This window comes from Muntiacus reevesi, chromosome 2 (genome assembly GCF_963930625.1).
Source record: "Muntiacus reevesi chromosome 2, mMunRee1.1, whole genome shotgun sequence".
Lineage (NCBI taxonomy): Eukaryota > Metazoa > Chordata > Mammalia > Artiodactyla > Cervidae > Muntiacus > Muntiacus reevesi.
This window is the reverse complement of record NC_089250.1, coordinates 227,301,041-227,327,994: the sequence shown is the minus strand read 5'-3', so window position 1 is coordinate 227,327,994 and position 26,954 is coordinate 227,301,041. Positions and strand designations below refer to the sequence as shown.

General features: G+C 62.3%; 1 protein-coding gene across 2 annotated transcripts in view; it reads left to right on the top strand.

The window, feature by feature from the left end:
- The window catches only part of PIEZO1 (piezo type mechanosensitive ion channel component 1 (Er blood group)), a 56,271-nt gene that overhangs the window by 28,849 nt on the left and 468 nt on the right, over positions 1-26,954 (top strand). The window contains exons 3-50 of one of the 2 annotated variants that reach the window (XM_065925182.1): positions 4,173-4,301; positions 5,302-5,359; positions 5,483-5,621; positions 8,223-8,391; positions 8,538-8,751; positions 8,854-9,025; positions 9,109-9,222; positions 9,301-9,391; positions 10,225-10,325; positions 10,615-10,875; positions 11,432-11,543; positions 11,628-11,806; positions 11,913-12,061; positions 12,159-12,341; positions 12,611-12,723; positions 12,826-12,980; positions 13,088-13,264; positions 13,356-13,481; positions 13,556-13,756; positions 14,156-14,360; positions 17,170-17,274; positions 17,851-18,004; positions 18,100-18,343; positions 18,450-18,546; positions 18,636-18,807; positions 19,131-19,220; positions 19,291-19,385; positions 19,685-19,756; positions 20,295-20,395; positions 20,836-20,917; positions 20,988-21,044; positions 21,132-21,304; positions 21,459-21,544; positions 21,737-21,928; positions 22,035-22,293; positions 22,362-22,550; positions 22,737-22,998; positions 23,196-23,331; positions 23,409-23,556; positions 23,636-23,850; positions 23,963-24,121; positions 24,205-24,352; positions 25,613-25,801; positions 25,896-25,988; positions 26,068-26,240; positions 26,363-26,485; positions 26,569-26,648; positions 26,739-26,928. In XM_065925182.1, coding sequence (XP_065781254.1) covers positions 4,173-4,301; positions 5,302-5,359; positions 5,483-5,621; positions 8,223-8,391; positions 8,538-8,751; positions 8,854-9,025; positions 9,109-9,222; positions 9,301-9,391; positions 10,225-10,325; positions 10,615-10,875; positions 11,432-11,543; positions 11,628-11,806; positions 11,913-12,061; positions 12,159-12,341; positions 12,611-12,723; positions 12,826-12,980; positions 13,088-13,264; positions 13,356-13,481; positions 13,556-13,756; positions 14,156-14,360; positions 17,170-17,274; positions 17,851-18,004; positions 18,100-18,343; positions 18,450-18,546; positions 18,636-18,807; positions 19,131-19,220; positions 19,291-19,385; positions 19,685-19,756; positions 20,295-20,395; positions 20,836-20,917; positions 20,988-21,044; positions 21,132-21,304; positions 21,459-21,544; positions 21,737-21,928; positions 22,035-22,293; positions 22,362-22,550; positions 22,737-22,998; positions 23,196-23,331; positions 23,409-23,556; positions 23,636-23,850; positions 23,963-24,121; positions 24,205-24,352; positions 25,613-25,801; positions 25,896-25,988; positions 26,068-26,240; positions 26,363-26,485; positions 26,569-26,648; positions 26,739-26,928 — 7,132 coding nt within the window. The remainder of the gene's footprint in view (positions 1-4,172; positions 4,302-5,301; positions 5,360-5,482; positions 5,622-8,222; positions 8,392-8,537; positions 8,752-8,853; positions 9,026-9,108; positions 9,223-9,300; positions 9,392-10,224; positions 10,326-10,614; positions 10,876-11,431; positions 11,544-11,627; positions 11,807-11,912; positions 12,062-12,158; positions 12,342-12,610; positions 12,724-12,825; positions 12,981-13,087; positions 13,265-13,355; positions 13,482-13,555; positions 13,757-14,155; positions 14,361-17,169; positions 17,275-17,850; positions 18,005-18,099; positions 18,344-18,449; positions 18,547-18,635; positions 18,808-19,130; positions 19,221-19,290; positions 19,386-19,684; positions 19,757-20,294; positions 20,396-20,835; positions 20,918-20,987; positions 21,045-21,131; positions 21,305-21,458; positions 21,545-21,736; positions 21,929-22,034; positions 22,294-22,361; positions 22,551-22,736; positions 22,999-23,195; positions 23,332-23,408; positions 23,557-23,635; positions 23,851-23,962; positions 24,122-24,204; positions 24,353-25,612; positions 25,802-25,895; positions 25,989-26,067; positions 26,241-26,362; positions 26,486-26,568; positions 26,649-26,738; positions 26,929-26,954) is intronic. The other variant, XM_065925184.1, reaches the window with a different exon arrangement.

Below are 26,954 nucleotides of genomic sequence, written 5' to 3'. Positions count from 1 at the left end.
CTGGCCAACCCTTAAGTCCAGCCACCTTACCAGCACCCCTGCCCCACTGTGGACTCAGGCTCCATCCATGTGTGCTTGGAGGTCTATGGGGCAGTGGCTTTGCTCTGACCACCTTGTTGTCAGGGTAGCTGGGGGCCCGGTGGTGCCCACCTAGTTCTGAGCTCCTGGAGGGTGACCTTTGAGTCCACTAGGTGGACAAGATGGGTGGGAAAACCTGTCAGGGTGCCTTTGCCCCCAGGGCAGTCTGCACGGTGGGGCCCAGAGAACTGGCTTGTCTGAGAGGAGCTGAAGGCGGAGAGGATCCCCGAGTAGGAGGGCACCCTGGCCCCTGTCCTGTGGAGCAGGACAGGTCCCTGTGAAGGGGGTCACAGACCTGCAGGCTGACAGCGCGGGCACGTGGTTGAGGAGCCCCTTCAGGCCGGGGTCCCACCGGCTGCTCTCTGGGTACTTCTGGGTCAGCTTTTGTCCTGGCTTTTCAGTAAGGACATGTGCAGCAGATGGCTCTGTGCCCTGTGGGCAGGGAGGCCCTTAGGTTTCCCAGAGTGAATAGAGAGGCCCAGGCTTAAAAGAGGGTTCCCAGGGAGCAGGTTGTCAGTGGTGTGACCCCCACCCCATTCCTGACAGAGGTTATGGAAGAATAGCCTGGTGGGCCAGGGGATTGCCAAGACTGCTATAGGGAACCAGGCCCACGCCTGCTGCTCCTGGGAGGTGCTGGCAGCAGGCTGGCTGCCTGGGACCTCAGGTGTGTCCTGTGGCTGCAGAGACCACCTCACACCAAGCAGCCACCCGCAGGTCCCTGCTCCCAGTCTGGGGTCAGAGTCCAGCATAGGCTTCTTGGGGTGAATGCCGGGCTGGTCCCTCCTGGGGGATCTGGGGAGAATCTGGTTCCTGTTTCCAGCTCCTCAGCTTGGTGCCCCTTCCCCATCATCCAGGTTAGCAATGGACAGTTGATCATTACCCCCGGTCACTCTGGGCCCTCCTGCCCCCTCTCCATGGTTGGGACCCTGGAGTGAAACTGGGCCTGCCCTGGGTGGGGGTGGCCAGGAGCAGCCCCTGTTTAAGATTAGCTGCTTGGCACTCCTGGTTCCCCTTTGCTGCATCAGGAAATGTTCACAGGGTCCCAGGATTGGGGTGTGGATTCTCCTGGAGGGGTGTCATCCTGCCTCCCACAGGTCCTGTCACAGGTCCCCCTTCCCAGCCTGTGGTGTCTGGTGGGAACCCCCAGGTCAAGCTCTCTGCTCCCATGGGCGCTGGTATGGGGGGTGGGGGTGGGGCGGCCTGACTGTGGAGTGCAGGGAGAATTTAGGGAGGGGCCCCACACAGGTGTAGGACTGGGAGCCACGGGGGGCCCCAGGCCACACCCCTCCACGGCTGGCTGTCCCAGCCCTTCCCCAATCCCCAGCTCAGGCCAGCCTGGGGAGACTGCCGGCAGTCCAGGCCCTCCCCTCCTCTGTGGACCCTGTTCCCAGGGTCTCGGCTCTGAGCTGTTTGTTCCATCATATTTCATGCCCTGCAGTGATGGGGAACACTTTCTTCTAATTGGCACTAGGAGAAGCACAGGCTCTCAGCCAGGGCAGGAGTCCAGAGTGGGGAAGGGTCAGGGTGCTGGGAAGACGTGCCTGCCTGACCTTCCTCTGTCCATCTGTCCGGCCTCAGAGGCCCTTCAGGGTCAGAGAGGCTGCTGGGTTTTTCCGGGTGGGAGAGAGGAAAATGTGAGGCCCGTCCATGCCTGAGCGCCTGGCCACAGGGTCACGGTAGTGTTGCAGCTGGGCCTTGGCGCCGGCTCTGGGTGGAAGATCTGAGGCTGCCTGGGTCCCCTGTGGGTGCTGATTCCTGGCTCTATCCTCATGTGGGTGTCAGCTTAACACCAGCTCCCTGTGCTGGGCAGAGAGGTGCCCAGTTCAGTGCATCCTCAGGAAAGTTCCAGCTCCTCCTCAGTCACGTTGCCAGCACCATGGGCCACGTGCCCCAGCAGGGCACAGCCGCAGCAGAAGTTTCAGGGAGTCCCGAGGGTCAGCTCCCGTGCCCTGATTAACAGGGACTTGAGGAGCCAACCCCTGCCTTAGAGTAACACCTGGCCCTGAAGCTGCTGTCCGGAGAGGGTGACTGCCCTGGAGTCCTGAGCTCTGCTCTGATTTGGGGGCCATGGACAGGAGGGCCTGGCAGGCAGGCCTCATTCATGTCACAGAATGGTGCGCTGGGAGGACCCTGTGCTCATTGGACGAGGGAATGAGAGGCTCTGTCATCCTCCCGAGAGCTGTGCCCTCCTGCCTTTGGGCAGACAACGTGCTAGACATGGCAGAGCAGATTCCCAGGGCCTCGAGCTCAGGCTCTGACCTCCCCGACCCGGTCCCTCTCTGCCCCCCACCTCCAGACCATCCTCCCTGTGACAGGGCCTTGGACGAGTAGGGGACTCCTCTTCCCTTGGCACCCTTCACCCAGTTCATGTTGGGAGGGTGAGGTTGACCAGTAGCTCATCGTGGTGTCAGAACTGGACCCGGGTGGGCACCACAACCACAGGGGTCCCAGGCTGCCCCAGAACAGGGTCGTGGGAGTGGGGCTGTCTTGGAGTATTTGGAGACTGAGTGGTTAGATCAGGAAAGTTCGGGGCTTGAGCCCCACTGCCCACTCTGGTCAGATGCTCTCTGCACCCCAACAAGTTCCCTCTCCTCCACGCCAGAAGCCCCAGCCTCCCAGCCCCATTTCCTGCTTCTCCAGAGATTCTGGCCTGAGCGGAGCCCTGGCTCCTTCAGGAGGAAACGCTTCTGTGTGACCCCCTCCCCTGCACAACAGAGGTGGGGGTTGCCTGCCCACAGAGGCAGGGCTCCATCCTTCCACCACTCTCCCTGTGCCCTGCAGGCCTCACATGACCAAATGAGTGACCCCATATCGAGGGGAGAGGCAGGCAGGGCTTCCAGCTACTGCAGTGGGTGGCCCAGAACCCCCACATACCGCCCCACCCTCTCAGGAGCCCCATACCAGCCTGGCTGCCCTCCACCCTCTGAAGTTAGAGCTGCCCCCTGGCCTCACCCAACACTGCTGTCAGCCATCCCACTACCCTCTCATCCTCCATCCATCATTCCATTTATCCACCCATCCTCCCACCCACCCATTCACTTGTATATCCATCCTCCACCTGTTGATCCATCCTTCCATCCATTCAACCACCTCTCTATTCTTCTATCCATCCATCCATCCATCCCCATCCATTAATCTCTCTGTCCTCCTATCTATCCATCCATCGTTCCCACCATCCTTCTTCCCATTCATCCATCTCTCCATCCTCCCATCAGTTCCTCATTTACCCATCCATCCGTCTTCTCATCCATCCAATCCATTCATCTGTCCATAATCACAGCTGCCCATCCATTTATCCAACTTCCCATCCTCTGTCTTCTCATTGACCTTCCGCCATCCATCCCTTCTCTAATCTATTCATTCATCCATCTATCCATCTCCCATCCATTCCTGCGATAAATCCTCTCATCCATCCAGTGTATCTTCCCCTCCATCCAGCCATCATCCATCCCTCCATCTGTCCCTCCATCCATCATGTGAATTCCTGGGGTACAGTCGCCTCTAGGAATCTGAGGCTTTGTTCTGTGGGTAGGTTTGATAAGCCATGTGGTTGAGTGTTGGGCAGGGTCTTCCCTGCATGGTGCATGCTTTCAGCCCACATTGGGGATGACACATTACCATGCTGCCAGGGCCAAGTAGCAACACAAATGTTTGCTGGATCTGTGACCAGACCTGAAGGTGGCCCCCAGCCTGAGGGGGCCTTTCCTTCTTGAGCTGGCTCTACCCCCCATGCCCCATGCCCCAAGTAGGGGGCGAGACTCAAACACTGGCAGGCTGGGTGTGCTGTACTCCCCTGATTCCTTGTTGTATGACTATGGGCAAGTGACTTCATCTCTCTGTGCCCATTTCTTTGTAAAGTGAGGTCATCATAGTCCGGGACCATGAGGCAGCTGTGAGCGGTCAGTGGGATGGTATAGGAGGGGTGTGCTGCCTGAGTTCTCTGCTGACAGACCCTGGGTCCATGATAGGCTAGTGGATACAGCCTGGCTCAGGGCTGACAGCCAGGGCTGACTGGCCTTGACTGGTCTCCCCCTCCCCATACCCCCGCAGACCCAGCTGTGTGCTGGCCTTACCCCTGCCCACTCTGCCTGCAGGTCACACTGGCCGCCTCCTCCGAGCCCTGCTGGGCTTCAGCCTCCTCTTCTTGGCAGCCCACCTTACCTTCCAGATATGCCTGCATACTGTGCCCCGCCTGGACCAGCTTTTCCTGGACTCACCAAGCTGTGAGTCACTAGGGGGACTGGGGGGATGCTTGAGGGCAGCAGGCCTTGGGGAGAACCAGTGGTCTCCCTGAGCCACCAGAGAGCCTGGGCAGGGTTGGGGAGCCTCACACTCTTTGGAAAGGTCAGCCAGCCTCAGGGCCACCCTGCCTCACCCAGGCTTTTTCTACCTCTGAGTGTCTATCCATTGTCTATATCCAGTGCAAATGGGCCCAGGTTAACTGTCCCAGCGACAGGGGCTGGGCTGAGCACTGGCAGCACTGAACTGAGCCTGGTGTCTGGCTCACCGAACAGCCCTGGTCTTCTCAGGCCCCACCTGCTCACATCTTCCTCCTGAGCCTTTGGAGGCATAGAGGCTAGGCTGGGGGGACAGGGGTGCCAGCAGACCTGGTGAGCTGCCTGCCCACCGTCCTGTACCCTTTCACCCTGTGGAGATTCTTCTCCAACTGGCACCCAGCCCTTCCACCTCCACTGACTCCAGCACCCCAGTGTGCAGATGAAGGAGCCCTGGGCTCCAATCCCCACTGCTCAGAGAGGGGTTTCCCACCTCCATGTCCCACCTGGATTGTGGCGGGCAGGATATCCCACCCAGCTCCCCATTTTCATTCTGTGAAGATCATGTGTCTCCCACAGCTTAGAGACTGGAAGTCAGGTGCCTTGAGGGCCCTCTGGTCCTGGTAGCTCTGAGACCAGGCTTCCCATGTGGGCCCCCCTGCCTCCCAAGGAGCGGTCGGCTTTGGCCAGCAGACCTAAGAGCCCACCACAGACACACAGCTCCCAGCTGTGCTGTGAGCCCCATTCTGCCAGGCAGAACTAACAGGCCTCTGACCTATCAGACTTTCCCTGGCTGGGCCTCAGTTTCCCCACCAGTATAGGCAGCATTCTCGAGCATCCCTGAATACCTGGGGACCTGTGGCTTGAGGGATGGAGGGCCTCTTGGCCACAAGGAGGGGGTTTCTTGACTCCCACCTGCCTGACCTGAATCCCCCACGTCTCTCTGCAGGCAGCCCCTGGGACACCATCACCTGGGACGCCATCTCCCGGCATATTGGGGTCACGAGGTGAGAGTCCTCAGTCTCCCTCAGGAATTTCCTGGGCCTGAGGTGCGGGTCTCCAGCTCCTGGGATGCCCCCACCAGCCCCAGCCCCCCTAAGCCCACCATGGGCTCTCCCTGCCCTCCACAGGCTGGACCTGAAGGACATTCCCAATGCCATCCGCCTGGTGGCCCCTGACCTGGGCATCCTCGTGGTCTCCTCCCTGTGCCTTGGGGTCTGCAGGCGCCTCACGAGGACAGCCCGGCGCAGCCAGCACGTCCAGGAGCCGGTGAGGGCTGTGGGGCACCCCGGGTTCCAGCCATTTGAGGACCATTGTACGTCCTCTTTCTTTCTTTTCTTTTCTTAAACAAACTTGGACATTTTAGTTGTAAAAGCCTGTATGTGCCCACTGTGGAGAGACATGACACCAGCGGAGAGGTTAAGTGCGTGTCTCAAGGGGCACTGGCATCGCAGCGCATGGTCCCAGCACGTGCGGGGGCTGCAGGCAGCATCTGCCCCAAGAGCTGCTCCTGTGGAGGGTCTTCGAGCCTGCAGGCCACAGGGAATCAGTGGTGCTGCGAGGCCGTGTGTGCTGGCTGTCAAGGAGCACCTGGGGACTGATGGATGGACTGACAGACGGATCTTTGAGGAACCCCACCCACAGCGAGGGCATCGGTGGGCTTGTGGATGGGGCAGAGGCTGTTTAGGTGGAGACCTAGAGCAGGGCCCTGCATCAGAGTCCTTTGGGTCCCACCCTGGGTCTTCCCTCCGTGTCCTCTGGTTGAAGGCTTAGCTCTCCTGTTCCTGCATGAGGGCTGAAGTCTTGAGCCCCATTTGGGTCCCACACTTGGCCTCAGCCTCTGTCCAGTAGGACCTGGTTTCCAGGGCTGGGTCAGGTCTGTGATATAGGGTCCCTGCCCAGGAGGCAGTGGGGGACACAGGCTCACACCCTTAGCCCCAGTGTCCTCTGGTCAGGTTGCTGATGCTTGTGAAAATGCGGGCCTCTGTCCCCAGAGACGGGGTGCTTCCCATTGTGGGCTGGGGCTCAGCCTGCAACTGACTGTCCATCCCCTGAGTCCTGGGGGGCAAGGCTGGCACCCCTATTTCACAGAGGAGATGCGGCCTGGAGGTCAAGCGGCTCTTCCAGGTACTTGTGGGGGTCGAGTAGGGGCTGGGGCAGCCCCCTGACTGGCCAGCTCCCTCCATCCCTATGGCTTGTGGCACTGGCGGGCACAGGGGCCAGAGCAGCCTCTGGTTTCCTCGTTAGCAGAGCCAGGGCTTCCAGGAACAGCTCCGCCGGGAAGGGGCTGGCTGGTTCCCCATGCCTGGGGCAGAGGGAGGGGCCAGCCCCCCACTCCACGCTGCCCATCACCCCTCGAACCTCAGAGCAAGGCATCACAGGCACCCAGCGTTTAAGGTCTGAGGCAGAAGCAGGCACAGCGCCCCTTGTGGACGACACCACCTGGCAGGGCCATAGCGCATGCATCCACGTACATGCGCCCATCCCAACTTGGCAAACATGTATCCATGCCTGTCCTGCGTTTCAGATGGGCTGTGGTGAGGGGTGCGGCCTGGGGGACTGGCCGAGGCAGGCTGGATGCTGCTAGCGGCCCCCAGCACCTGTCCTTTTGCCCAGCAGCTGCTTCTGTTCTTCCCACACCCAGAAGCATTCATTTTCCACGGCAGCTTTCCCAGGGCTGGGGCCAGGCTGTGGGTGGAGTGAGCTCAGGCCTGGCTACAGTGCCTTCCAGGGCTGACCCTGCACCCTCGTTCCAGGACATAACAGGGGGACCCTGGGTACTGCTCTGACCACAAGGCTGGGCCTCCTGCCCTGGCCTGTCCTCTCCGCACTAACAGACACGGCCCAGCAGCACTCCCTGGGGCCTGCCCAGCTCTCCACCTATGTTTGACAGGCAGAAGATGGATTCAGAGAGGTTAGGGGGCTTACCGAGGCTGCCCAGCTGGGAGATGTGGAGCTGGGGTGTGACCAGGGCTCCTGGCTCCCCCATGCTCTCAGCCTGGACGCCAAGGGTCGCCTTGGCCAGGGCAGGTGAGGCACAGGCCAGCGCCCATGTCACAGGTAGGGACCCAGGGCCTGGGCTTCCAACACAGAGGCTGTTCTTTCTGCCTCCTCCTGGCTCCCTGATTCCAGGAAACAGTCTGTTCTGGGAAACCTTGAGGCAGGGCCAAGGAGACAGGCCCTGGTGGGTCTCCGTGCCTGCGGACAGGTGAGGCCGGAAGGGCTGGCCAGGGCCACCCAGGAGGCCCACCTCACTCTGCAAAATGAGGGCAGAGAATGCCCACAGGCAACAGAATGAGGGTAGACTGTCCCCTGGGCGTGGTCTCCCCTGGCAGTATGACCTGAGTCCCCCCACCCCCAAGCCTCCATTGCTGTTCTTATAAGGAAAGTGCTGTGGGCCAGGAGTAGGGTGTGGAGCTGCTCTGTGATTGTAGAGTGAGGGGCACCTATGGCCCTGCCATGTGTCCCCACTGGGGCGCTCTCAGGCCAGGGGCATAGGGCACGGATGCACGAGCCGGTGGGCTGGGCTGTCCTCGGGGCCCCTGGCACAGGTGGGAGATAAGGAAGATGCACCTGAGGGGCACCTGGGTCATCTGAGTGCCAGGCCTTGGCAGGAATGTGTCACTGCCGCAATGGGCCACCTCCAGGAAGGCCTCCAGAGCTGCGAGGCCGTGGGAAGGTGGTGGGCAGACCAGGCATGGAGGGCAGCACTGCTGGACACAGGCTGGCGGCCCTGTGACTTCAGAGGGCCAGCAGTGGGTGTGGAGGGGGGCCAGGGAGATGGCCACGGGATGGGCTCCTCCCTCCCTCCTCCCCCTCCCCTCTTCCCCACCACGTACCTGACCTTTGCTCGTCCCATGACCTTGGCAGGATGATGACAGTGAGGAAGCAGACGCTGGCTCCCTGGGGGAGCTGCAGGAAGCCCCTGCACTGTCCCCTACGCGGAGATCTCGGCTGGCTGCCCGGTTCCGGATCACAGCGCACTGGCTGCTCGTGGCAGCTGGGCGGACGCTGGCCATCGTGCTGCTTGCACTGGCAGGTACCCAGTGGGCAGGGGACTGGGACCCCACCTCTGACCACCACACTAGGAGGGGTCTCAGCAGCCAAGCTCCCCACTGGCCGGCGAGATGGTGGTCAAGCCACCCCCACCAGGAGTGACCCTGTGTGCCCTTGCCTGGCCCGCAGGCATTGCCCACCCCTCAGCCTTCTCCAGTGTCTACTTCCTGCTCTTCCTGGCCATTGGCACCTGGTGGGCCTGTCACTTTCCCATCAGCCCCTTGGGCTTCAACACACTCTGCGTCATGGTGGGCTGCTTTGGCACCGGCCATCTCATCTGCCTCTATTGCTACCAGACGCCTCTCGCCCAGACCACTCTCCCACCTGCCAGCATCTGGGCCAGGTGAGGGCTCGCCCCAGGTACCACCCTACCCTTGCCCTAGCCCTGCCCATCTGGCACCCGTGAACCCCTCGCCACAGTCACTGACACGCCTTCTCTGGACAGGGTGTTTGGTCTCAAGGACTTCGTGGCCCCCACCAACTGCTCCAGCCCCAATGTGCTGGTCATCAATGCCGACCATGACTGGCCCGTGTATGTGAGCCCCGGCATCCTGCTGCTGCTCTGCTACACGGTGACCTCGCTCCTGAAGCTCCACGCCCGCCAGCCTGCGGACCAGGTGAGCACCCAGGACAGTGCCCTGCATCCCCCACCCCCTCGAGCCAGGGCGAGGGGGCTGAGCCTCACCTCTGGTCTCCACAGAGGAAGGAGGCGGCCGGAGACGATGACGCACGGGAGGTGGAGTTGACCGAGGTGGACCTGTGGCCCCAGGGTCAGGCCAGGGTTGTGGCCATCAAGGAGGAAGGGGCAGCCCAGGTGAGGGGTCGGGACTGAGAGGTGGGGCCAGCACCCCCCTGCCCACGGACTTGGCTCATGGGTTTGGCTTGTCTACAGCACACAATGCCCGCTCCCACAACACCAGACCCCGAGGACAACTGCATCGTACACGACCTCACTGGCCACAGCGCTGTCCAGCAGCGGCCCTGTAAGTATATGTAGCCATGCAGTGCTGCCCCCTGGCGGCCTTTCCGTGTCAGCCTCTCTAGCTTCACCCCTCTTTGGGACTGCCCACAGACCTTCATGACTTGGCTGGTAAAGAATCCACCTGCAATGCGGGAGACCTGGGTTCAATCCCTGGGGTGGGAAGATCCCCTGGAGAAGGGAAAGGCTACCCTCTCCAGTATTCTGGCCTGGAGAATTCCATGGACTGTATAGTCCATGGGGTCAAAAAGAGTCGGACACAGCTGAGCGACTTTCACTTACTTACTCATTCACTCACGGACCCAAGACCCTGCAGGGATCTCCCATGCCTGTCTGCCTGCCTCTCAGTCCCAGAGTTATTCACTGCTCTGTCTTGGACTGGCTCTGTGTCCCCAGGGCAGGTCTGGGTGTTTTTCCTGGGTGCTTTTTCTTTCTTTTCTTTTGCCCTAAGCCTCAATTTCCATTTTACAAAGCAGGGGATGAAGCTGCTGGCCTTGGGGGATGTGGGCACTCATAGAGCTTGAGGGACTGAGGCCATCTTGTCCATCCCATCCCTCTAGAGTCTTGAAAACCAAGGCCAGGAGGGAGGCGAGGATGGGCCAGGGTCCCATGATGCATTGGGAACAGGGTCAGACAGGAGCCTGGGCCCTTTTATGCCCCCAGAGCCCCTGTGAGACTGCTGAGCACGGCTCCCCCTGCCCCCACCCCAGGCTGCGGCTCCAGCACTGTCTGCACTTGGGGGCTGAGTCAGGTGTGGGTAAGGGGCTCTGGTCTGATGATGTTGGAGCCTCCCCAGCGGGGGTCCTGCTTCACCTGTGACCCCTGCCCTCACCCTAGCATGCCCCCGGTTGGTTGAGCCAAAGGAGACGTCTCCGCTGCACGGCCTGGGTCACCTCATCATGGACCAGAGCTACGTGTGTGCCCTCATTGCCATGATGGTAAGGGCACTGGCCTGGACCAGCTGGGGCTGGGCCTTCCCACGGGCTCCCATGGCATTCCAGGAGAGGATGGTGGCCTGATGCCTTGTTGCCAGAAGTGGGTGGGACTGTGGCCTGCCTGCTGGGCCACAAGCCGTCCAGGCCAGCCACCAGCCACATGGTTGTGTGTGTGTGCACATTTGTGTGGTGGGTGGGTGGGCCAGCAGGGCGGGTTTGCTTTCCTGTCGGGGGCCCCCACGCTGTCAGCCTGGGGAGCATGCGTGCAGCCCTGCTCCGCCCTGGCCCACAGGTGTGGAGCATCACCTACCACAGCTGGCTGACCTTCGTACTGCTGCTCTGGGCCTGCCTCATCTGGACGGTGCGCAGCCGCCACCAGCTGGCCATGCTCTGCTCGCCCTTCATTCTGCTCTATGGGCTGGCGCTCTGCTGCCTGCGTTACGTGTGGGCCATGGACCTGCAGGCTGAGCTGCCCACCGCCCTGGGCCCCGTCAGCCTGCGCCAGCTGGGGCTGGAGCACACCCGTTACCCCTGCCTGGACCTGGGCGCCATGGTGAGTCCTCCCGGCCCTCACCTGGCTCCCAGTGCGGTGGGCATGCTGCAGCCCAGGGCCCGCGTCTGGCCATCAGCAGGACCCCCTGGCCAAGCCCAGCATAGTTGCTCAGTTGGGGTTTGTCGAGTGAATGAGTGACAACCTCATGTTGCTGGGGGCACCGTCCTGTGTTCTGAGACGGGCTCTGTGAGCACCGCATGTGGTCCCAGGTCCCAGTGAGTTTCTGTGCCCTCATGGTGTCCCCTTGTGAGACAGGTCACTGCACCTGGACATCCATGCCACCGCTGGCCATGTGGGAGGGCTGTGGGCTACACCTCACTATGTGAGTCTGTGGGCATGCAGGCATGCAAACACATGTGAGCCTGTGTTCACCTGTGGGTCTGTGTGCACACAAGATCGTGTGTGAGTAGGAGCCACCGTGTAGGAGTGTGTGTGCGTTTGTATGTGAACTCGTGCCTGCGAGGAGGATGGCAGGTGGGGGGACACCTTCCCGCTGCAGTCTTGCCTCCGGCTCCCCTGCTTGGGCCCCTCAGTGATGCTGCCCCCATCTCCCCAGCTGCTGTGCACCCTGACCTTCTGGCTCCTGCTGCGCCAGTTTGTGAAGGAGAAGCTGCTGAGGAGGGTGCGGGCCCCCGTGGCGCTGACGGAGGTCACCGTGGCCGCCACAGGTGAGTGGGTGGGAAGGCTGGGTGACTGGGGGGGAGCTCCTTGCCCACCTGCCTGGTCCTGACGCTGTGCCCCACCCACTGCAGAGCCCACACGGACGCAGATGCTGCTGCGGAGCCTGGGGGAGCTGGTCAGGGGCATCTACGCCAAGTACTGGATCTACGTGTGTGCAGGCATGTTCATCGTGGTCAGCTTTGCTGGCCGCCTGGTGGTCTACAAGATTGTCTACATGTTGCTCTTCCTGCTCTGTCTCATCCTCTTCCAGGTGTGGGGACACGGGGCGCAGAGTGGTGGGGGCGGGGGCATCGGGGGGCGTGGAGTCAGGGGGCTGGGGCCTCACGGCCAGCCTCACCGCGCCCGTTGGCCGGCAGGTCTACTACAGCCTGTGGCGGAAGCTGCTCAAGGCGTTCTGGTGGCTGGTAGTGGCCTACACCATGCTGGTGCTGGTGGCCGTCTACACCTTCCAGTTCCAGGACTTCCCGGCCTACTGGCGCAACCTGACGGGCCTCACCGATGAGCAGTGAGTCTGGGGCGGGGCTGGGCAGGGGTGGGGGGTGGGGGATGCCGCTATGGGGGTCGTGCAACTGTGCTGACTCCTACCTCGCCTCCCCACCCAGGCTGGGGGACCTGGGCCTGGAGCAGTTCAGCGTGTCTGAGCTCTTCTCCAGCATCCTGGTCCCCGGCTTCTTTCTGCTCGCCTGCATCCTGCAGCTGCACTACTTCCACCGGCCCTTCATGCAGCTCACCGACCCTGAGCACCGGCCGCTGCCCGGTGCCTGCATCCCACGCTGGGTTCCTGGGTAGGCCTGCCCCCTGGGGCTGGGGGTCTGCAGAGGCTGGTGGCATCAGGCAGGAGACCCAGAATAGGTGTAGGGCCTCAGCCGTCACCTTTAGGTGCCCCACTGGGGTCACAGGGGTCAGGAGGTCAGCAGGCCCTATGCTCCCACCTGGTGGCTGCAGCACCCACAGCTGGGGTCCCAGAGCTGGGGTGGGGGAGGCAAGAGAGGAAGGGGCTACAGGGCCACCCCAGGAGCGCGGGTGGGAAGGACACTCCGGGGCCCTGTCCTAGGCAGGACGCGGTGAGCCGGACCCCCCTGCTGCAGCAGGAGGAAGAGGAGGAGGTGCCTAGGGACGAGGGGCTGGGCACAGCCAGCCCCCACCAGGCCACGCAGGTCCCAGAAGGTAAGTTCAAGGTGTCCGAACTTGAGCCCTGGAACCCCATCTGCACGGGACAGGATGGCCTGGGCCCCTCCTCCTCACTGTCCATCCCTCCAACCCCCCCAGCCAGCAAGTGGGGCCTGGTGGCTGAGCGCCTGCTGGACCTGGCCACCGGCTTCTCGGACGTCATCACCCGCGTGCAGGTGCTGGTGCGGCGCCTGCTGGAGCTGCATGTCTTCAAGCTGGTGGCCCTGTACACTGTGTGGGTGGCTCTGAAGGAGGTGAGTGTGGACATGCTCGCATACCCGCATGGGCCCCCCGGGTGATATGGGGGGGGGGGGCAAGGGGCCTGTGAGGAGGGCGCTGATCCGGTCACCAACACCCATAGGTGTCAGTGCTGAACTTCCTGCTGGTTGTGCTCTGGGCCTTCGCCCTGCCCTACCCACGCTTCCGGCCCATGGCCTCGTGCCTGGCCACCGTGTGGACCTGCATCATCATCGTGTGCAAGATGCTGTACCAGCTCAAGGTGGTCAACCCCCACGAGTACGCCAGCAACTGCACGGAGGTACGCGCCACAGTGGAGGGGCAGGTGCAGAGGGCCTGGGTAGGGGTCCATCCCAGGGGTCAGCATGCAGTGTCCGCCGCTCCTCTCCCAGCCCTTCCCCAACAGTACGAACCTGCAGAAGACAGAGATCCGCCAGTCCTTGCTGTACCGAGGGCCTGTCGACCCCGCCAACTGGTTTGGAGTGCGGAAGGGCTTCCCCAACCTGGGCTACATCCAGGTGAGTGCAGCAGACAGGTGGGCCGGGTAGGGGCACTGCGGGGCGGGTGAGGCCTGACTGCCCTCGCCCCTCAGAACCACCTGCAGATCCTGCTGCTGCTGGTGTTCGAGGCCATGGTGTACCGGAGCCAGGACTACCACCGCCGCCGGCATCAGCTGGCCCCGCTGCCTGCCCAGGCCGTCTGCGCCGAGGGCACCCGCCAGCAGCTGGACCGTGACCTGCCCAGCTGCCTCAAGTACTACGTGAATTTCTTCTTCTACAAATTTGGGCTGGAGGTGAGGCGGGGGTCAACCCTTGCCCCTTCCCTGTGTAGGGGCTCAGCCACATGGGTCCTTGCCACCGTCTGTGGGGCCTTTGCTGAGCAAAGGCTTGAGGGGCTGGGGGAGTGGGGTGCACAGACCATGGTGGCTGGGAGCCCCAGCTGGAGGTGGGCTCGGGCTTGGGCTCAACTCTGCTGCAGGACCCCCACCTCGATTTCCCCAGCATGGAGACATGTTTAGCCTCTCTGTTTTTCCAGGAGAGTGGCCTGGGCTGCTGCCCCCATCCTGGGCACAACACCCTATGCCCCCCAAGGCTGCCCAGAGCCAGAGCCAGGAGGAACCCCCCCCCCCCCCACTGCCACTGGCTCACTGTGTCCTCACCCTGGCCACCCCTTTCCGCTCTGCCATCCCCAGGTCTGCTTCCTGGCGGCCGTGAACGTGATCGGGCAGCGCATGAACTTCATGGTCATCCTGCACGGCTGCTGGCTGGTGGCCATCCTTACCCGCCGACGCCGGGAGGCCATCACCCGCCTCTGGCCCAATTACTGCCTGTTCCTGGCACTCTTCCTGCTGTACCAGTACCTGCTGTGCCTGGGCGTCCCCCCAGCCCTGTGCATCGGTGAGCGGGCCGCCGGCCGGGCACACGCTGGGTGCCCTGGCCCCTGGTGTGGTGTCAGGCGCCTTCCACCTGCACCCCCTACCCCCATGGGCTCTGTGGGCCGCAGTCATTCCAGCTCTAGGGGGCAGTGCTGGCCCTTCGTTCATTGGTCTCCCTGAATCATTATTTTCTTTTTGCCAAGCGTTTTATTTTGAAAAGTTTCAAATGATCAGAGAGGTTGAGTTTGGAAAACAGTCCAGGGAGCAGCTCTGCACTCCTCTTGGCTAGTAGGGGCTTCTGGAGTTCACGTCCAGTATGCCCAGGGTGGAGGCCTCTATGCGCAGGGTGGTGACCATGAACGGCTGCCCATCCCTGGATGACACCTTGGTCTGGTGTGCCATCCAAGCTCAGCGGCCGCATCCTCAAGGCCATGTCCCTGGTAGCTGCTGGCTCTGAGCAGGACCTGACAGGAGCACATGGCCATCTCCTTCTATTGCCTTCCTGTTATGACCTTTCCGGAGTCAGGCCACAGGCTGGCAGAAAGCCCTGATCTTGGAATTGTGGACTATGCCCCAGGCTTAGACACTGGTGAATACGTGGGCAGGAACAGCCCACAATGGGGGGAGTGAGCAGCCATCAGCCCTGCATGCTGAGGGGCTGGTGCTCGATCTTGTGTGTGCACGTCCACACCTGCAGACTCTCCCTGCTGCAGGCAGGCCTGCATACAATGGAGGTCAGTTCCGACTTCGGTTACTTCTGGCGCACTTGTTAGTTGGCTTCTCTGTGAGAGGAGCTTCTCTCCCTCCTGCTGTTTCCTGTGGTCCACAGGTACAGGGGTTTCTCTGGATGCCTTGTAATGTCCTGTGCTTCCTTTCACATTTGGAGCATCTCAGCGGTGCCCGTGGAGCCCCCAGGCAGGCCCTTCCTCCCTCAGTGTCTGTGGAAGGCAGATCCCTGGCCCGTGAAATGCCCCTTTTGGTTGACAGTCTGTGAGTTTTGACAGAGAACAGCAGAAGCACAACAGAGTTTGTAAACATCCTTCACTTAATTTCCCTGATGTGAGCGTCAGCCTCTGACTCCACCTGGCACAGCGACCCAAGTTAAGAACCAGAACAGGTGCAGGGCCCCAACACCGGGCAGAGTCACAGGCTGCCATGGCCAGCCCTGATGGCCCCTCCCCCCAACTCTCTGTCCTAGACCCCTGAGCAGACCCCTCGAACTGGCCCCACGGTCTTCTTGGGCTTCTCTGTCTCTTGTCACATTGAGGCTTCCGGAGCACGAAGCAGTTGTCTCTAGAAACTCTCCATGCCGCACTGTAACGGTTTTCATTAGACCAGTTTATGCGTCTTTGGCAAGAAACGTGCAGCTGTGAATAGTCCGTCTCAGGGCATCACATTGGGGCCAGTATATCCCATCGCAGGTGGTGGCCTTCCACCACCGGGCCTGACACTGCTTGTCACTGTCCTGTGTGTGGTTGTGGAAGAGACCTTGGGACCTGGCGAGGGTCTCGCTTCCATGTAAACCCTCACCCACTCAGGGGATCCGTCCACAGGAGTGTCTGGTTTTCTTTGTCCCCTGTGATGCTCAGTTGGCATCTTCTCTAAGAGAGCTGTCCTCTCACTCTGCTGGTCTGTCCAGCTGTTTCCCTGTCCAAACAGATTCTGGGCCTTCATTCCTGGGCTTCTGCTCCTGCCTGTCACTGGGGCTTTGAGTTCACACAGTAGCTGCGGGGCCCTGGGACATGTCCTCACTTGGTTCTACAAGGTGCTGCCACCACAAGAGACCTCCTGCTCCCCCGCCCCAGGAAAGTGGCCCCTGCCTCATGGAGCCTGGTTCCTTTCACTGGAGAGTGAAACTCAGAAACCAAGACAAGGGCCCTGGCTGTGTTGTTGCTATGAGTGTCGCTGCTCCAGTACCCTCTCGCTGGACAGTCTTTAGTTAAGACACCATTTCTGAAGTTACTCAGGGTGGCTCCATTCTCCCCCCGCCACCCTCCCCGAAGCTGTGTCATGCACACCTTGTCAGGTTAGACCCCTTGTCAGCCTGCGCTCTGTCCTGGGCTCCCCCAGCAGCCTGTAATGTAGTAAAATTCACTCTTTGGTGCTGACCAGGGCAGGAGCTCTGTATGCCCCCCAGGCCCCCGCCTCCCACCTCCTCTTGCCATCAGCCCCCCACCCTGCTTCCAGCGACCACCGTGGTCTTTGTCCCTGTGGTTTGCTGTTTCCAGAACAGCATGTGAGTAGGATGGTTTAACCTCGGGCTCTGGCTTCTCTCATGAGACACTGTTCAGGGTCAAGGTGCACTGGGCTGTGGGCTGGATACTGCGTGGCTTGCGACCCCTAGTAGGCAGTTTTCCATGCTTTGGATGCGCCAGAGTGGGCTTGACCTTTCACCCTTGGATGGCATCGGGCCGTCTCCAGGTGTGAGATGTCGGGGATGAGGTGCTATAGAGGTTTGCTCGTTCGCCAGTGTGCAGGTGTCTGTGGGGCCATGGTTTCTGTTTCTCTGGGGTGATCACCCCAGGTGGTCCTGCCAGTTCCCCTCTGCTCTGGTACTGGGCATCCACACTGTTTTCTTTTAGCCATTCTGACAGGGCACAGTGAAGCCTCATTTGGGTCTACCTGGGCCATGGCCCACATGCAAGGGGCCTGCCCCACCCCCCTCAACCCCTGTGCCCCACCCACATTCCCCCACCCACCCAGGGTGCCTGGAGTCCATGAGAACTGGGCTCCCTGGGCCTGTGTGCAAGAGAGTGTGTATGAGTGACTCCTGGGGTTACTGGGGTTGGAGGTGGGTTGGGACAGTGGGTGACCACACCCTCTGCCTACAGACTACCCATGGCGCTGGAGCCGGGCCGTCCCCATGAACTCCGCGCTCATCAAGTGGCTGTACCTGCCTGACTTCTTCAGTGCCCCCAATGCCACCAACCTCATCAGTGAGTCACCAGCCCCTCACGCACACACGCCACTGCCAGCCATGCTGAGACTGTGCAGATGCCCATGGGATGGGCAGCGGGTGTGCACCGACCCTCCTCTCCAGCCAGCAAGGGGCCCATCACCCAGGCCTCACCAGGCAGTCCAGTCCCGCCATTCCCTGTGGGGTCTGTGTTCCATGAATGTACCCCATCCCACAGGCACATCTCACGTGTACACATTCCACCACACAGACACATGTCTGCTCACTGGTGTGGGCACAGGTGTGCATGCAGGTGTGGACATAGGCGGACACGGGTGTGGAGACTGATGCCACATGGCATACAGTCAGGCTCACGTTGGCCTCATTTCCTGATGCGTGTGGTTTGTGTATGTAGATCTACATGTACACACAGAAAATGTATGCAGGCATGTTCTCCAACACCCACGTGCATATCCACACGGTGTGTAGATGCATAAATATGCATAGATTTTCTGCTCAGCTGCCCACACACCCCATCACCCCAGGATAAGGGCCGAGCTGGCAGGAAGTGGACTGCACTTCCCAGGCATGACAGTGGCCTCCCATTTGCCCACAGGTGACTTCCTCCTGCTGCTCTGTGCCTCCCAGCAATGGCAGGTGTTCTCGGCCGAGCGCACGGAGGAGTGGCGACACATGGCCGGTGTCAATACTGACCGCCTGGAACCGCTGCGGGGGGAGCCCAACCCCGTGCCCAACTTCATCCACTGCAGGTGGGGGTCTTAGAAGCTGGGACTCCTGGGGCCGTGGTCCTGGGCTGCCGGGAAGGTGGTGGTGACCTGAGTCCACGGTGACGTCCACCCGGCAGGTCCTACCTCGACATGCTGAAGGTAGCCGTCTTCCGCTACCTCTTCTGGCTGGTGCTGGTGGTGGTGTTCATCACGGGGGCCACGCGCATCAGCGTCTTTGGGCTGGGCTACCTACTGGCCTGCTTCTACTTGCTGCTCTTCGGCACCAGCCTGCAGCAGAAGGACACGCGTGCCCGCCTCGTGCTGTGGGACTGCCTCATCCTTTACAACGTCACTGTCATCGTCTCCAAGAATATGCTCTCTGTGAGCCTGGCCTGGCCCCGCCCCGCCCCGCCCCACCCGCCTGGCCCCGCCCCACCTCCCTGGCTCTGCCCCGTCCTGACACCCAGACTGACTCCTCTGCCCGCAGCTCCTGTCCTGCGTCTTTGTGGAGCAGATGCAGAGCAGCTTCTGCTGGGTTATCCAGCTCTTCAGCCTCGTATGCACCGTCAAGGGCTACTACGATCGTGAGTGGGTGAAGCGGGCGGCCGGGGCCCGGGGGTGCTCTGTGACAGCTGGCTTACGGGACCCTGACCTGGACCGTATCCGTCCGCAGCCAAGGAGATGCTGGGCCGCGACCAGGACTGCCTGCTGCCTGTGGAGGAGGCGGGCGTCCTGTGGGACAGCGTCTGCTTCCTGTTTCTGCTGCTGCAGCGCAGGGTGTTCCTCAGCTACTACTTCCTGCACGTTCAGGCCGAGCTCCGCGCCACCGCCCTGCAGGCCTCCAGGTGTGCCGCCCCTCCGTGACTTGACTTGTCACCTAGAGGGAGAACCAAGGAGACAGACCCCCAGGGACCTTCTCAGGACCTTGGCGATGCGTGGTCTCGCCCCCCTCTTGGTTGTTGGCTGGACTGAGGGCGCATCCCCACTGGAAGGCCTTCCTCCCTAGCCCTGTGCTTTGGCTGCTCCTGTTCCTTCTTTCCTACCCTGTGATACTGGAGGTTCTAAGGGGGTCTCCCTCTCCCCACAGCAGGACAAGGTGGGTGTGGGTGGGTAGGACTGAGCCCCCTGGGCCAGGCCGTAGCTAATGCCCAGCCTTGCTGCCCTACAGGGGCTTCGCCCTCTACAATGCTGCCAACCTCAAGACCATCGAGCTCCACCGCAGGGCGGAGGAGAAGTCTCTGGCCCAGCTGAAAAGACAGTAGGTGCCGTGTGGGCAAGGCCAGGGCTTTCCCGACTTGCCCAGTGCTGAGCCACCTCCCCTTCTGCAGGATGGAGCGGATCCGGGCCAAGCAGGAGAAGCACAGGCAGGGCCGGGCCAACCGAGGCCGCCTTCAGGGCTCCCCAGACCCCGGCCAAGAGCCAGGTGAGTGTGGACAGAGCCTCAGTGCCCACATCCCATGTGTCCACGCCCGCTGGAGCCGTGTCCGTGCTGTGTGGCGTCCCACGGGGCTTCTGGCCCATCCGCCCTGTGCTATGTGGTCACTCTGTCCCTGCAGGCCATGTGGCCGGACTGTGACTATCTGTCTGCACTTGTGGGCTGTCCTCCACCCCCCGTGGCACTTCATGTAGCCCCTTCATTGCCTAAGGGCTCCGAGTCTGTGTCCGCTGAGGGGCCGCCTGCGCCCCTCCCCACTGGCTCATGCGCACCCTGCCCTTCCACAGGGCCCGGCAGTCCAGGGGGCGCCTCCCCGCCACGACAGCAGTGGTGGCGGCCCTGGCTGGACCACGCCACAGGTACTGCCCCCACCCGGCCTTCCCTGACCACCCTCTCAGGGCCGCTGTGACTAGGCAGGCCTCCCTCTTGCCCTGCACTGACCTGGCCGGCACCTCCCGGGAGCCCTGCTCTCAGGCTTCACACTGAGCCTCTGGGTCATCAGGGGCCACGTCCTCACAACAGGCTCTGTGTGTCTTCTGCTTGCTAACTCTTGGCCTCAGAAGTCTGATTCTTGGCTGCTGGCTGGCAGTGTCCCTCCTTCCCAGTCCTGCCCGCTCGTGTTCATCTCGTCCAGTCTGGTCTCGTCCCCCTGCTCTTGCTTGTGTCCTGTGCATGTGCCGCTGTCCCCCGGCCTGCCACTCCCTGGTTCTTGCCCATGGCTGTCCCTCGGGAGGGTGGCATGCGGGCCTTTGCCGCAGGGTCCCGGGCTGCTGAGGGGCTCAAGCTGGCCAGAATAGCCAGACTGTTACTGCATCCATCCCAAACCAAGGAGATGAAGTTGAGGGTCTGGGGGGAGGAGGGAGCGTGGCTGGCTCTCAGTGCCCCCCTTGCCCACAGTTATCCACTCTGGGGACTACTTCCTGTTCGAGTCGGACAGTGAGGAGGAGGAGGAAGCCCAGCCTGAGGACCCCAGGCCATCATCACAGAGTGCCTTCCAGGTGACCATGTGGGCCTGGTACTCCCTAGGCCTGGGGCACCTACCCAGCCCATTCAGACCTCCTACACTCACATATGGGGGGAAGGCAGGATCTAGGGGTACAGGTCATGGGCAGCTGTGTGCCCCTCTGCCCACCTCTCCGGGCCCTGACTGACCACCTAGGCCCTGGTCTCTTGAGAAGGCTCACTGTTTGCTAGACACGCCCTTCCTGTCCACCTTTGGGCTCCTGTTCTTAGCATGGGGACTGGCGCTGAGTGGTAGCCAGGACGTGCTGGGTGGGCTCATGCACCAGCCCCATCTTCCCACCACAGCCCTCTGGGGATCTGATGGCTCCCACTCTGGCCTCCTGACCCCAGGCTGCTCCTGAATGGGAGGCAGAGGTGGGTAAATGGGATCCCATGGCAGGAGCAGCGTGGTGCTAACCCAGGGCCCTGCCTGCAGATGGCGTACCAGGCGTGGGTGACCAACGCGCAGACGGTGCTGCGGCAGCAGCGGCAGCAGCGGGCCGAGCAGCTGCGCACAGGTGAGTCTGGCTGTGGGCAGGTTGTGGGGTGGTGGGGAGGCAAAGCGCTGATCAGATCCCCTGTGCCTAGGAGGCGACCCAAGCCAGGAGGCAGGGCCGGCAGAGGGCTTGGAGGATGAGGTGACCGGTGAGTTGGCGCCAAAGCCTGGGGTCAGGGAGCGGGGGTTACCCGCTGACCGCTCCTTTACGCCCTCCTGCCCCACCCTCGCCGCAGGCCGCAGCCATGTGATGCAGCGAGTGCTGAGCGCTGTGCAGTTCCTGTGGGTGCTGGGCCAGGCGCTGGTGGATGGGCTGACGCGCTGGTTGCACGACTTCACGCGGCACCATCGCGCCATGAGCGACGTACTGCGTGCTGAGCGCTACCTGCTCACTCAGGAGCTGCTCCGGGTGAGCGGGTTGCACCGGCCCCGCCGTGCCACGCCCCTGGGTCCGCCCCTACACCGATGCCCCGCCCACAACCACATGCCCCGCCCCTGCACAGACACCTGCCACGCCCCCCCTTTGCCAAGTCTGTTGACCTGAGCCCCTGGCTGCCCTGCAGGGCGGAGAGGTGCGTCGGGACGTGGTGGACCAGCTGTACGCCAGCGAAGCCGAGGCGGCCCGTGATGCGCTGAGCACAGCATCGAGGTAGGAGCGGGGTCGGGCGGCTCAGGACAGCGGGGACCCACCTCACGCGGACTGTCCAGCCCCATCGCCTGAGCTGCTGCACAGGGGGCGGTAGCCGGCTGGGCCCTTGTCCACCAGAGACAGAGGCCCTCCAGGACTGCCCCAGAGCCCCGGCAGAGCGCAGGCCGCCTTGTGAGCTGCCCTCTCCCGCAGCGGGCTGGGGGTGGAGGAGCCGCTGAGCAGCATGACCGAGGACACCAGCAGCCCCCTGAGCACCGGCTACAACACCCGCAGCAGCAGCGAAGAGGTGGTCACCGAGCCCGGGGCTTCTCTGCTCGGCTCTGGGGAGCTTCCCGCCAGCGGCCGCGGCCGAATGCGCACGGCCAGCGAGCTGCTCCTGGACAGGTGAGCAGGGAGGGGTGCACAGCGGGTGGCTCCCGAGGCTACGAGCCTGTGCAGGTGCTGGTGCCGTCTAGGCCTCTGCACCAGGCCTGAGCCTGGTCCCCCGCAGGTGCGTGCACATTCCGGAGCTGGAGGAGGCGGAGCAGTTTGCGGCAGGGCGGGGTCGGGTGCTGCGGCTGCTGGAGGCCATGTACCAGTGCGTGGCTGCCCACTCGGAGCTGCTGTGCTACTTCGTCATCGTCCTCAACCACATGGTCACTGCCTCAGCCACCTCCCTCGTGCTGCCCGTGCTGGTCTTCCTGTGGGCCATGCTGTCCATCCCGCGGCCCAGCAAGCGCTTCTGGATGACGGCCATCGTCTTCACCGAGGTGGGCGTCGCTGGAGGGGTGCTGGTGCGGGTGGGTGCAGGCGCCACACTGACCTCTCTCCCCTGCAGGTCACGGTGGTCGCCAAGTACCTGTTCCAGTTTGGCTTCTTCCCCTGGAACAGCCACGCAGTGCTGCGGCGCTATGAGAACAAGCCCTACTTCCCGCCGCGCATCCTGGGCCTGGAGAAGAGCGACAGCTACGTCAAGTATGACCTGCTGCAGCTCATGGCGCTCTTCTTCCACCGTGCACAGCTGCTGGTGAGTGCTCACACACACACCTGCACACATAGGTCGACACATGAGAACACACACACACACACACACGTGCACACGCACAGCCATTTCAGGAAGCAGGCCGGACACAGTGGGGCCCAAGGCAGGCCTGGCCATCTCACTCAGCCCAGCATGGCCATGCCAGCCTCACCAGCCTGCCTCCCTCCACAGTGCTACGGCCTCTGGGACCATGAGGACCCCCCACTGTCCAAGGAGCACGACGGGGGCAGTGCCAAGGAGAAGGGGGCTGAGGAGGAGCCAGACCTGCCCACACCCCAAGAGGAGCCAGGAGGGGCAGCCAGGCCCCCTGCTGAGGACAACAGCCAGGCGGAAGCGAAGGGTGGGCCCCTGGAGCCCGGCGACAAGAGGCGCATCAGCCTCCGTTTCCGGAGGAGGAGGAAGGAGAGCACAGAAGCCAGAGGACAGGCCATTGGTACGAGGGCCCACCCGGTGGAGCCGCTCACACCCTCTGCTGGTGACCTTGGGGAGGTCCCTGCACTCGTTTGGTCTGTACAAAGTGGGCTGGCTGCACTGGCAGCCCCTTTGGGCTTTCTCGGGATGGTCAGGAGTCTGAGCTGGGTCAGCCTGTGCCATGCGGGCTCCATTGTCAGCGGCAGCTGTCCCCCACAGAAGGCGAGGAGGAGGCGGCAGCAGTGGCGGTGGTGGCGGCGGGGGCAGCCGCCTTGCGGAGAGAGAAGAAGCGGAGTCGCCCCCGGGAAAGAGTGAGGGTGCTGGGGGTCCGGCTGCAGAGCTTCTGCCTGTCCCTGTGAGTGCCCGGCTGGGAGCGCCCAGATGAGGGTGGGAGGGAGGAGCAGGGCCTGGACTGAGCCCACCTGCCCGCAGGGCCCAGAGCATGTACTGGCCCGTGCGGCGCTTCTTCCAGGACATCCTGCACACGAAGTACCGGGCCGCTACCGACGTCTACGCGCTCATGTTCCTGGCCGACGTCATCGACTTCATCATCATCATTTTCGGATTCTGGGCCTTTGGGGTGAGCTGGGTCTCAGCCCTGGTGAGCCCAGGCCCCGCGGCCTCCCCAGCACCCCTGACCTCTGCTCTCCCGGCCACAGAAGCACTCGGCAGCCACGGACATCACATCCTCCCTGTCAGACGACCAGGTGCCCGAGGCTTTCCTGGTCATGCTGCTGATCCAGTTCAGTACCATGGTCATCGACCGCGCCCTCTACCTGCGCAAGACCGTGCTGGGCAAGCTGGCCTTCCAGGTGGTCCTGGTGCTGGCCGTCCACCTCTGGATGTTCTTCATCCTGCCCGCCGTCACCGAGCGGTGCGTGCCAGGGTTCAGGCCCCGCCCGGACACAGGCTTTGTGGTGCCTGGTGGAGGCAGGGTTGGGGGGTGGGCACCCCGACCTCTGACCTGGCCTCCCGGTCCCGTCCAGGATGTTCAGCCAGAACGCGGTGGCCCAGCTGTGGTACTTTGTGAAATGCATCTACTTCGCTTTGTCCGCCTACCAAATCCGCTGCGGCTACCCCACCCGCATCCTTGGCAACTTTCTCACCAAGAAGTACAACCACCTCAACCTCTTCCTCTTCCAGGGGTGAGTGTGGCCTGCCTGGGGTGCTGGGCAGGGGAGGGCTGTCCTCCCTCCGGCCCTCCTGATGATGCCCCTGCCTCTGGCAGGTTCCGGCTGGTGCCATTCCTGGTGGAGCTGCGGGCGGTGATGGACTGGGTGTGGACGGACACCACGCTGTCCCTGTCCAACTGGATGTGCGTGGAGGACATCTATGCCAATATCTTCATCATCAAGTGCAGCCGGGAGACCGAGAAGGTGCTGGGCTCCAGGGGGCACTGGGCACTCACACCCGCTGGGGTCCCACTGGGGTTCACCGGCCACGCAGCATGAGTCCAGAAAGCACTCTCCTAAAATCCTCCTGGCGGCCAGAAAGGGCTCCTCCCAGGGGACGGTGACTGAGGCTGCCTCAGGGGCGGCCCAACCTCAGAGGGGCTGGAGCCAACACTGGGCAGGAAAGGCCTGGCCTCTGGGCCCTGGCTCACTGTCGTGGGTCACGGTGTGAGCACTGACCTATTAACTGGGCTTTTGTGCTTTCTCATCGGTTTTATTGATAAAATTCACACATCACCGGGTGGATGGTTTCTAGTATATTCAGATCTCCATAAGCATCTGCACAGTTAAGACCACATTCATCATCCAGAAACCCCAGCCCCACCAGCAGTGGGTCCCCGGCCCTTGGCCCCCATCCACCCTCTACACGCGTGTGCCTGTTCCTATCATGCCAGCTGCATGGACCACAACACGTGGCCTTCCACAACTGGCTTCCCGCAGCAGTGTGGTCCAAGTTTATCCATGCAGCTCTACCACAGTTTCTCATGGCTAAGTAGTAGTTCATTGTGGTTAAGACTTGTGTATGTCCTTAAAAAAAAACGCCTCCACGGCCTTTCATATCTCCTGGGTGTGCACTTAGGAGTGGAACCCTGTGTCTCTGGGGGCGCCCTTCCGGGCCCTGTCGCTATGGCGTGGCAGGGACACCAGCCGGCTTGCCCCACACCCTCACCTGTCCTGGCAGAGTAGGGAGGTGTCTCACTGTGCTCCTGTTTCAACTGGTGACTTCTGTTTCCCATCAAGCATCTTTCCCTGTGCTTGGTCACCTATGTATCATTGTCTTTGGAGAGACAGTCTGTCCAGGTTTCTCCCTGGTTCTTACTTGGGTGGTTTTTTGTCATTGTGAGGGTTCCTTATGTATTTCAGATACTAGACCCTCATCAGATAGATTTGCCCTGAAGGCATCTACTGCTTTAGGTCTCCTATGAGTTCATCTTTGTCAAGCATGTGGGTGACCAGCGCCCTCTGTGGCAAAGGCTTTTCTTCCCCATGACCTCAAGGTGACGGTCTGGTTCTGGCTTCAGGCCCTACTCCCTGGTCAGCTGTCTTCACCGCTATGGCTTCAGTTTCAGTGTATAGTCAAGGCTTGGCTTTGTGGGCTCACAGGGGAGCCTGAGACCACAATGCCTGCTGCCACGGCCCGCCATGGGGCCAGGTAGTTGACCTGTGTTTACCCCCCACCCCCAGAAATACCCGCAGCCCAAGGGGCAGAAGAAGAAGAAGATTGTCAAGTACGGCATGGGCGGCCTCATCATCCTGTTCCTTGTGGCCATCATCTGGTTCCCGCTGCTCTTCATGTCCCTGGTGCGCTCTGTGGTCGGCGTCGTCAACCAGCCCATCGACGTCACCGTCACTCTCAAGCTGGGAGGCTACGAGGTGAGCATCATGAGGGGGCCCGGCTTCACGTGGCTGCTGGCGGCAGGGCTGGGGGGCCTCTCTGGGCGCCAGGTCACTGTGTCCCCACCGCCAGCCCCTGTTCACCATGAGTGCCCAGCAGCCATCCATTGTGCCCTTCACGCACCACACCTACGAGGAGCTGTCCAAGCAGTTTGACCCCCACCCGGTGAGTGGCCCCCCATGCGTCTGCCTGGGATGGGAGGGGGGCCTGGCTGCTCCCCACTGAGATGCCGCCCTGTGCCCAGCTGGCCATGCAGTTCATCAGCCAGTACAGCCCCGAGGATATCGTCACGGTGCACATCGAGGGCAGCTCTGGGGCGCTCTGGCGCATCAGCCCACCAAGCCGGGCGCAGATGAAGCGGGAGCTGTATAACGGCACAGCCGACATCACCCTGCGCTTCACCTGGAACTTCCAGAGGTGCGTCCTGCGGGGGCATCCCACCCTGCGCTTCACCTGGAACTTCCAGAGGTGCATCCTGGGCGGGGAGCAGCCCCAAGGGGTCACACACCCCACCGGGTCACACTGTGCCGCTGCCATAGGGACCTGGCCAAGGGCGGCAGCGTGGAGTACACCAACGAGAAGCACACCCTGGACCTGGCCCCCAACAGCACCGCCCGGCGGCAGCTGGCCAGCCTGCTGGAAGGTACCTCGGACCAGTCAGTGTGAGTGTGCGGGGGGCCTGGCATGGGAGGGAAGGCTGGACAGGAGGGCTGGACCAGGCTTGACTCGCCACTTCTCGCCACAGGGTCATCCCCCACCTCTTCCCCAAGTACATCCGTGCCCCCAACGGGCCTGAAGCCAACCCTGTGAAGCAGCTGCAGCCCAGTGAGCGGGGTAGGGGTTCGGGTGGGGGTGCTGGCTGCAGCCACAGCCCTGGACAGCTGGGGGCCCTGACACTTCCTGGTTCCCACCTAGACGAGGAGGCTGACTACCTCGGCGTGCGTATCCAGCTGCGCAGGGAGCGTGTGGGCACGGGGGCAGCTGGCTTCCTCGAGTGGTGGGTCATTGAGCTGCAGGACTGCCAGGCCAACTGCAACCTACTGCCCATGGTCATCTTCAGTGACAAGGTCAGCCCACCCAGCCTGGGCTTCCTGGCCGGCTATGGGTGAGTATGGCGGGGCCAGGGGGCAG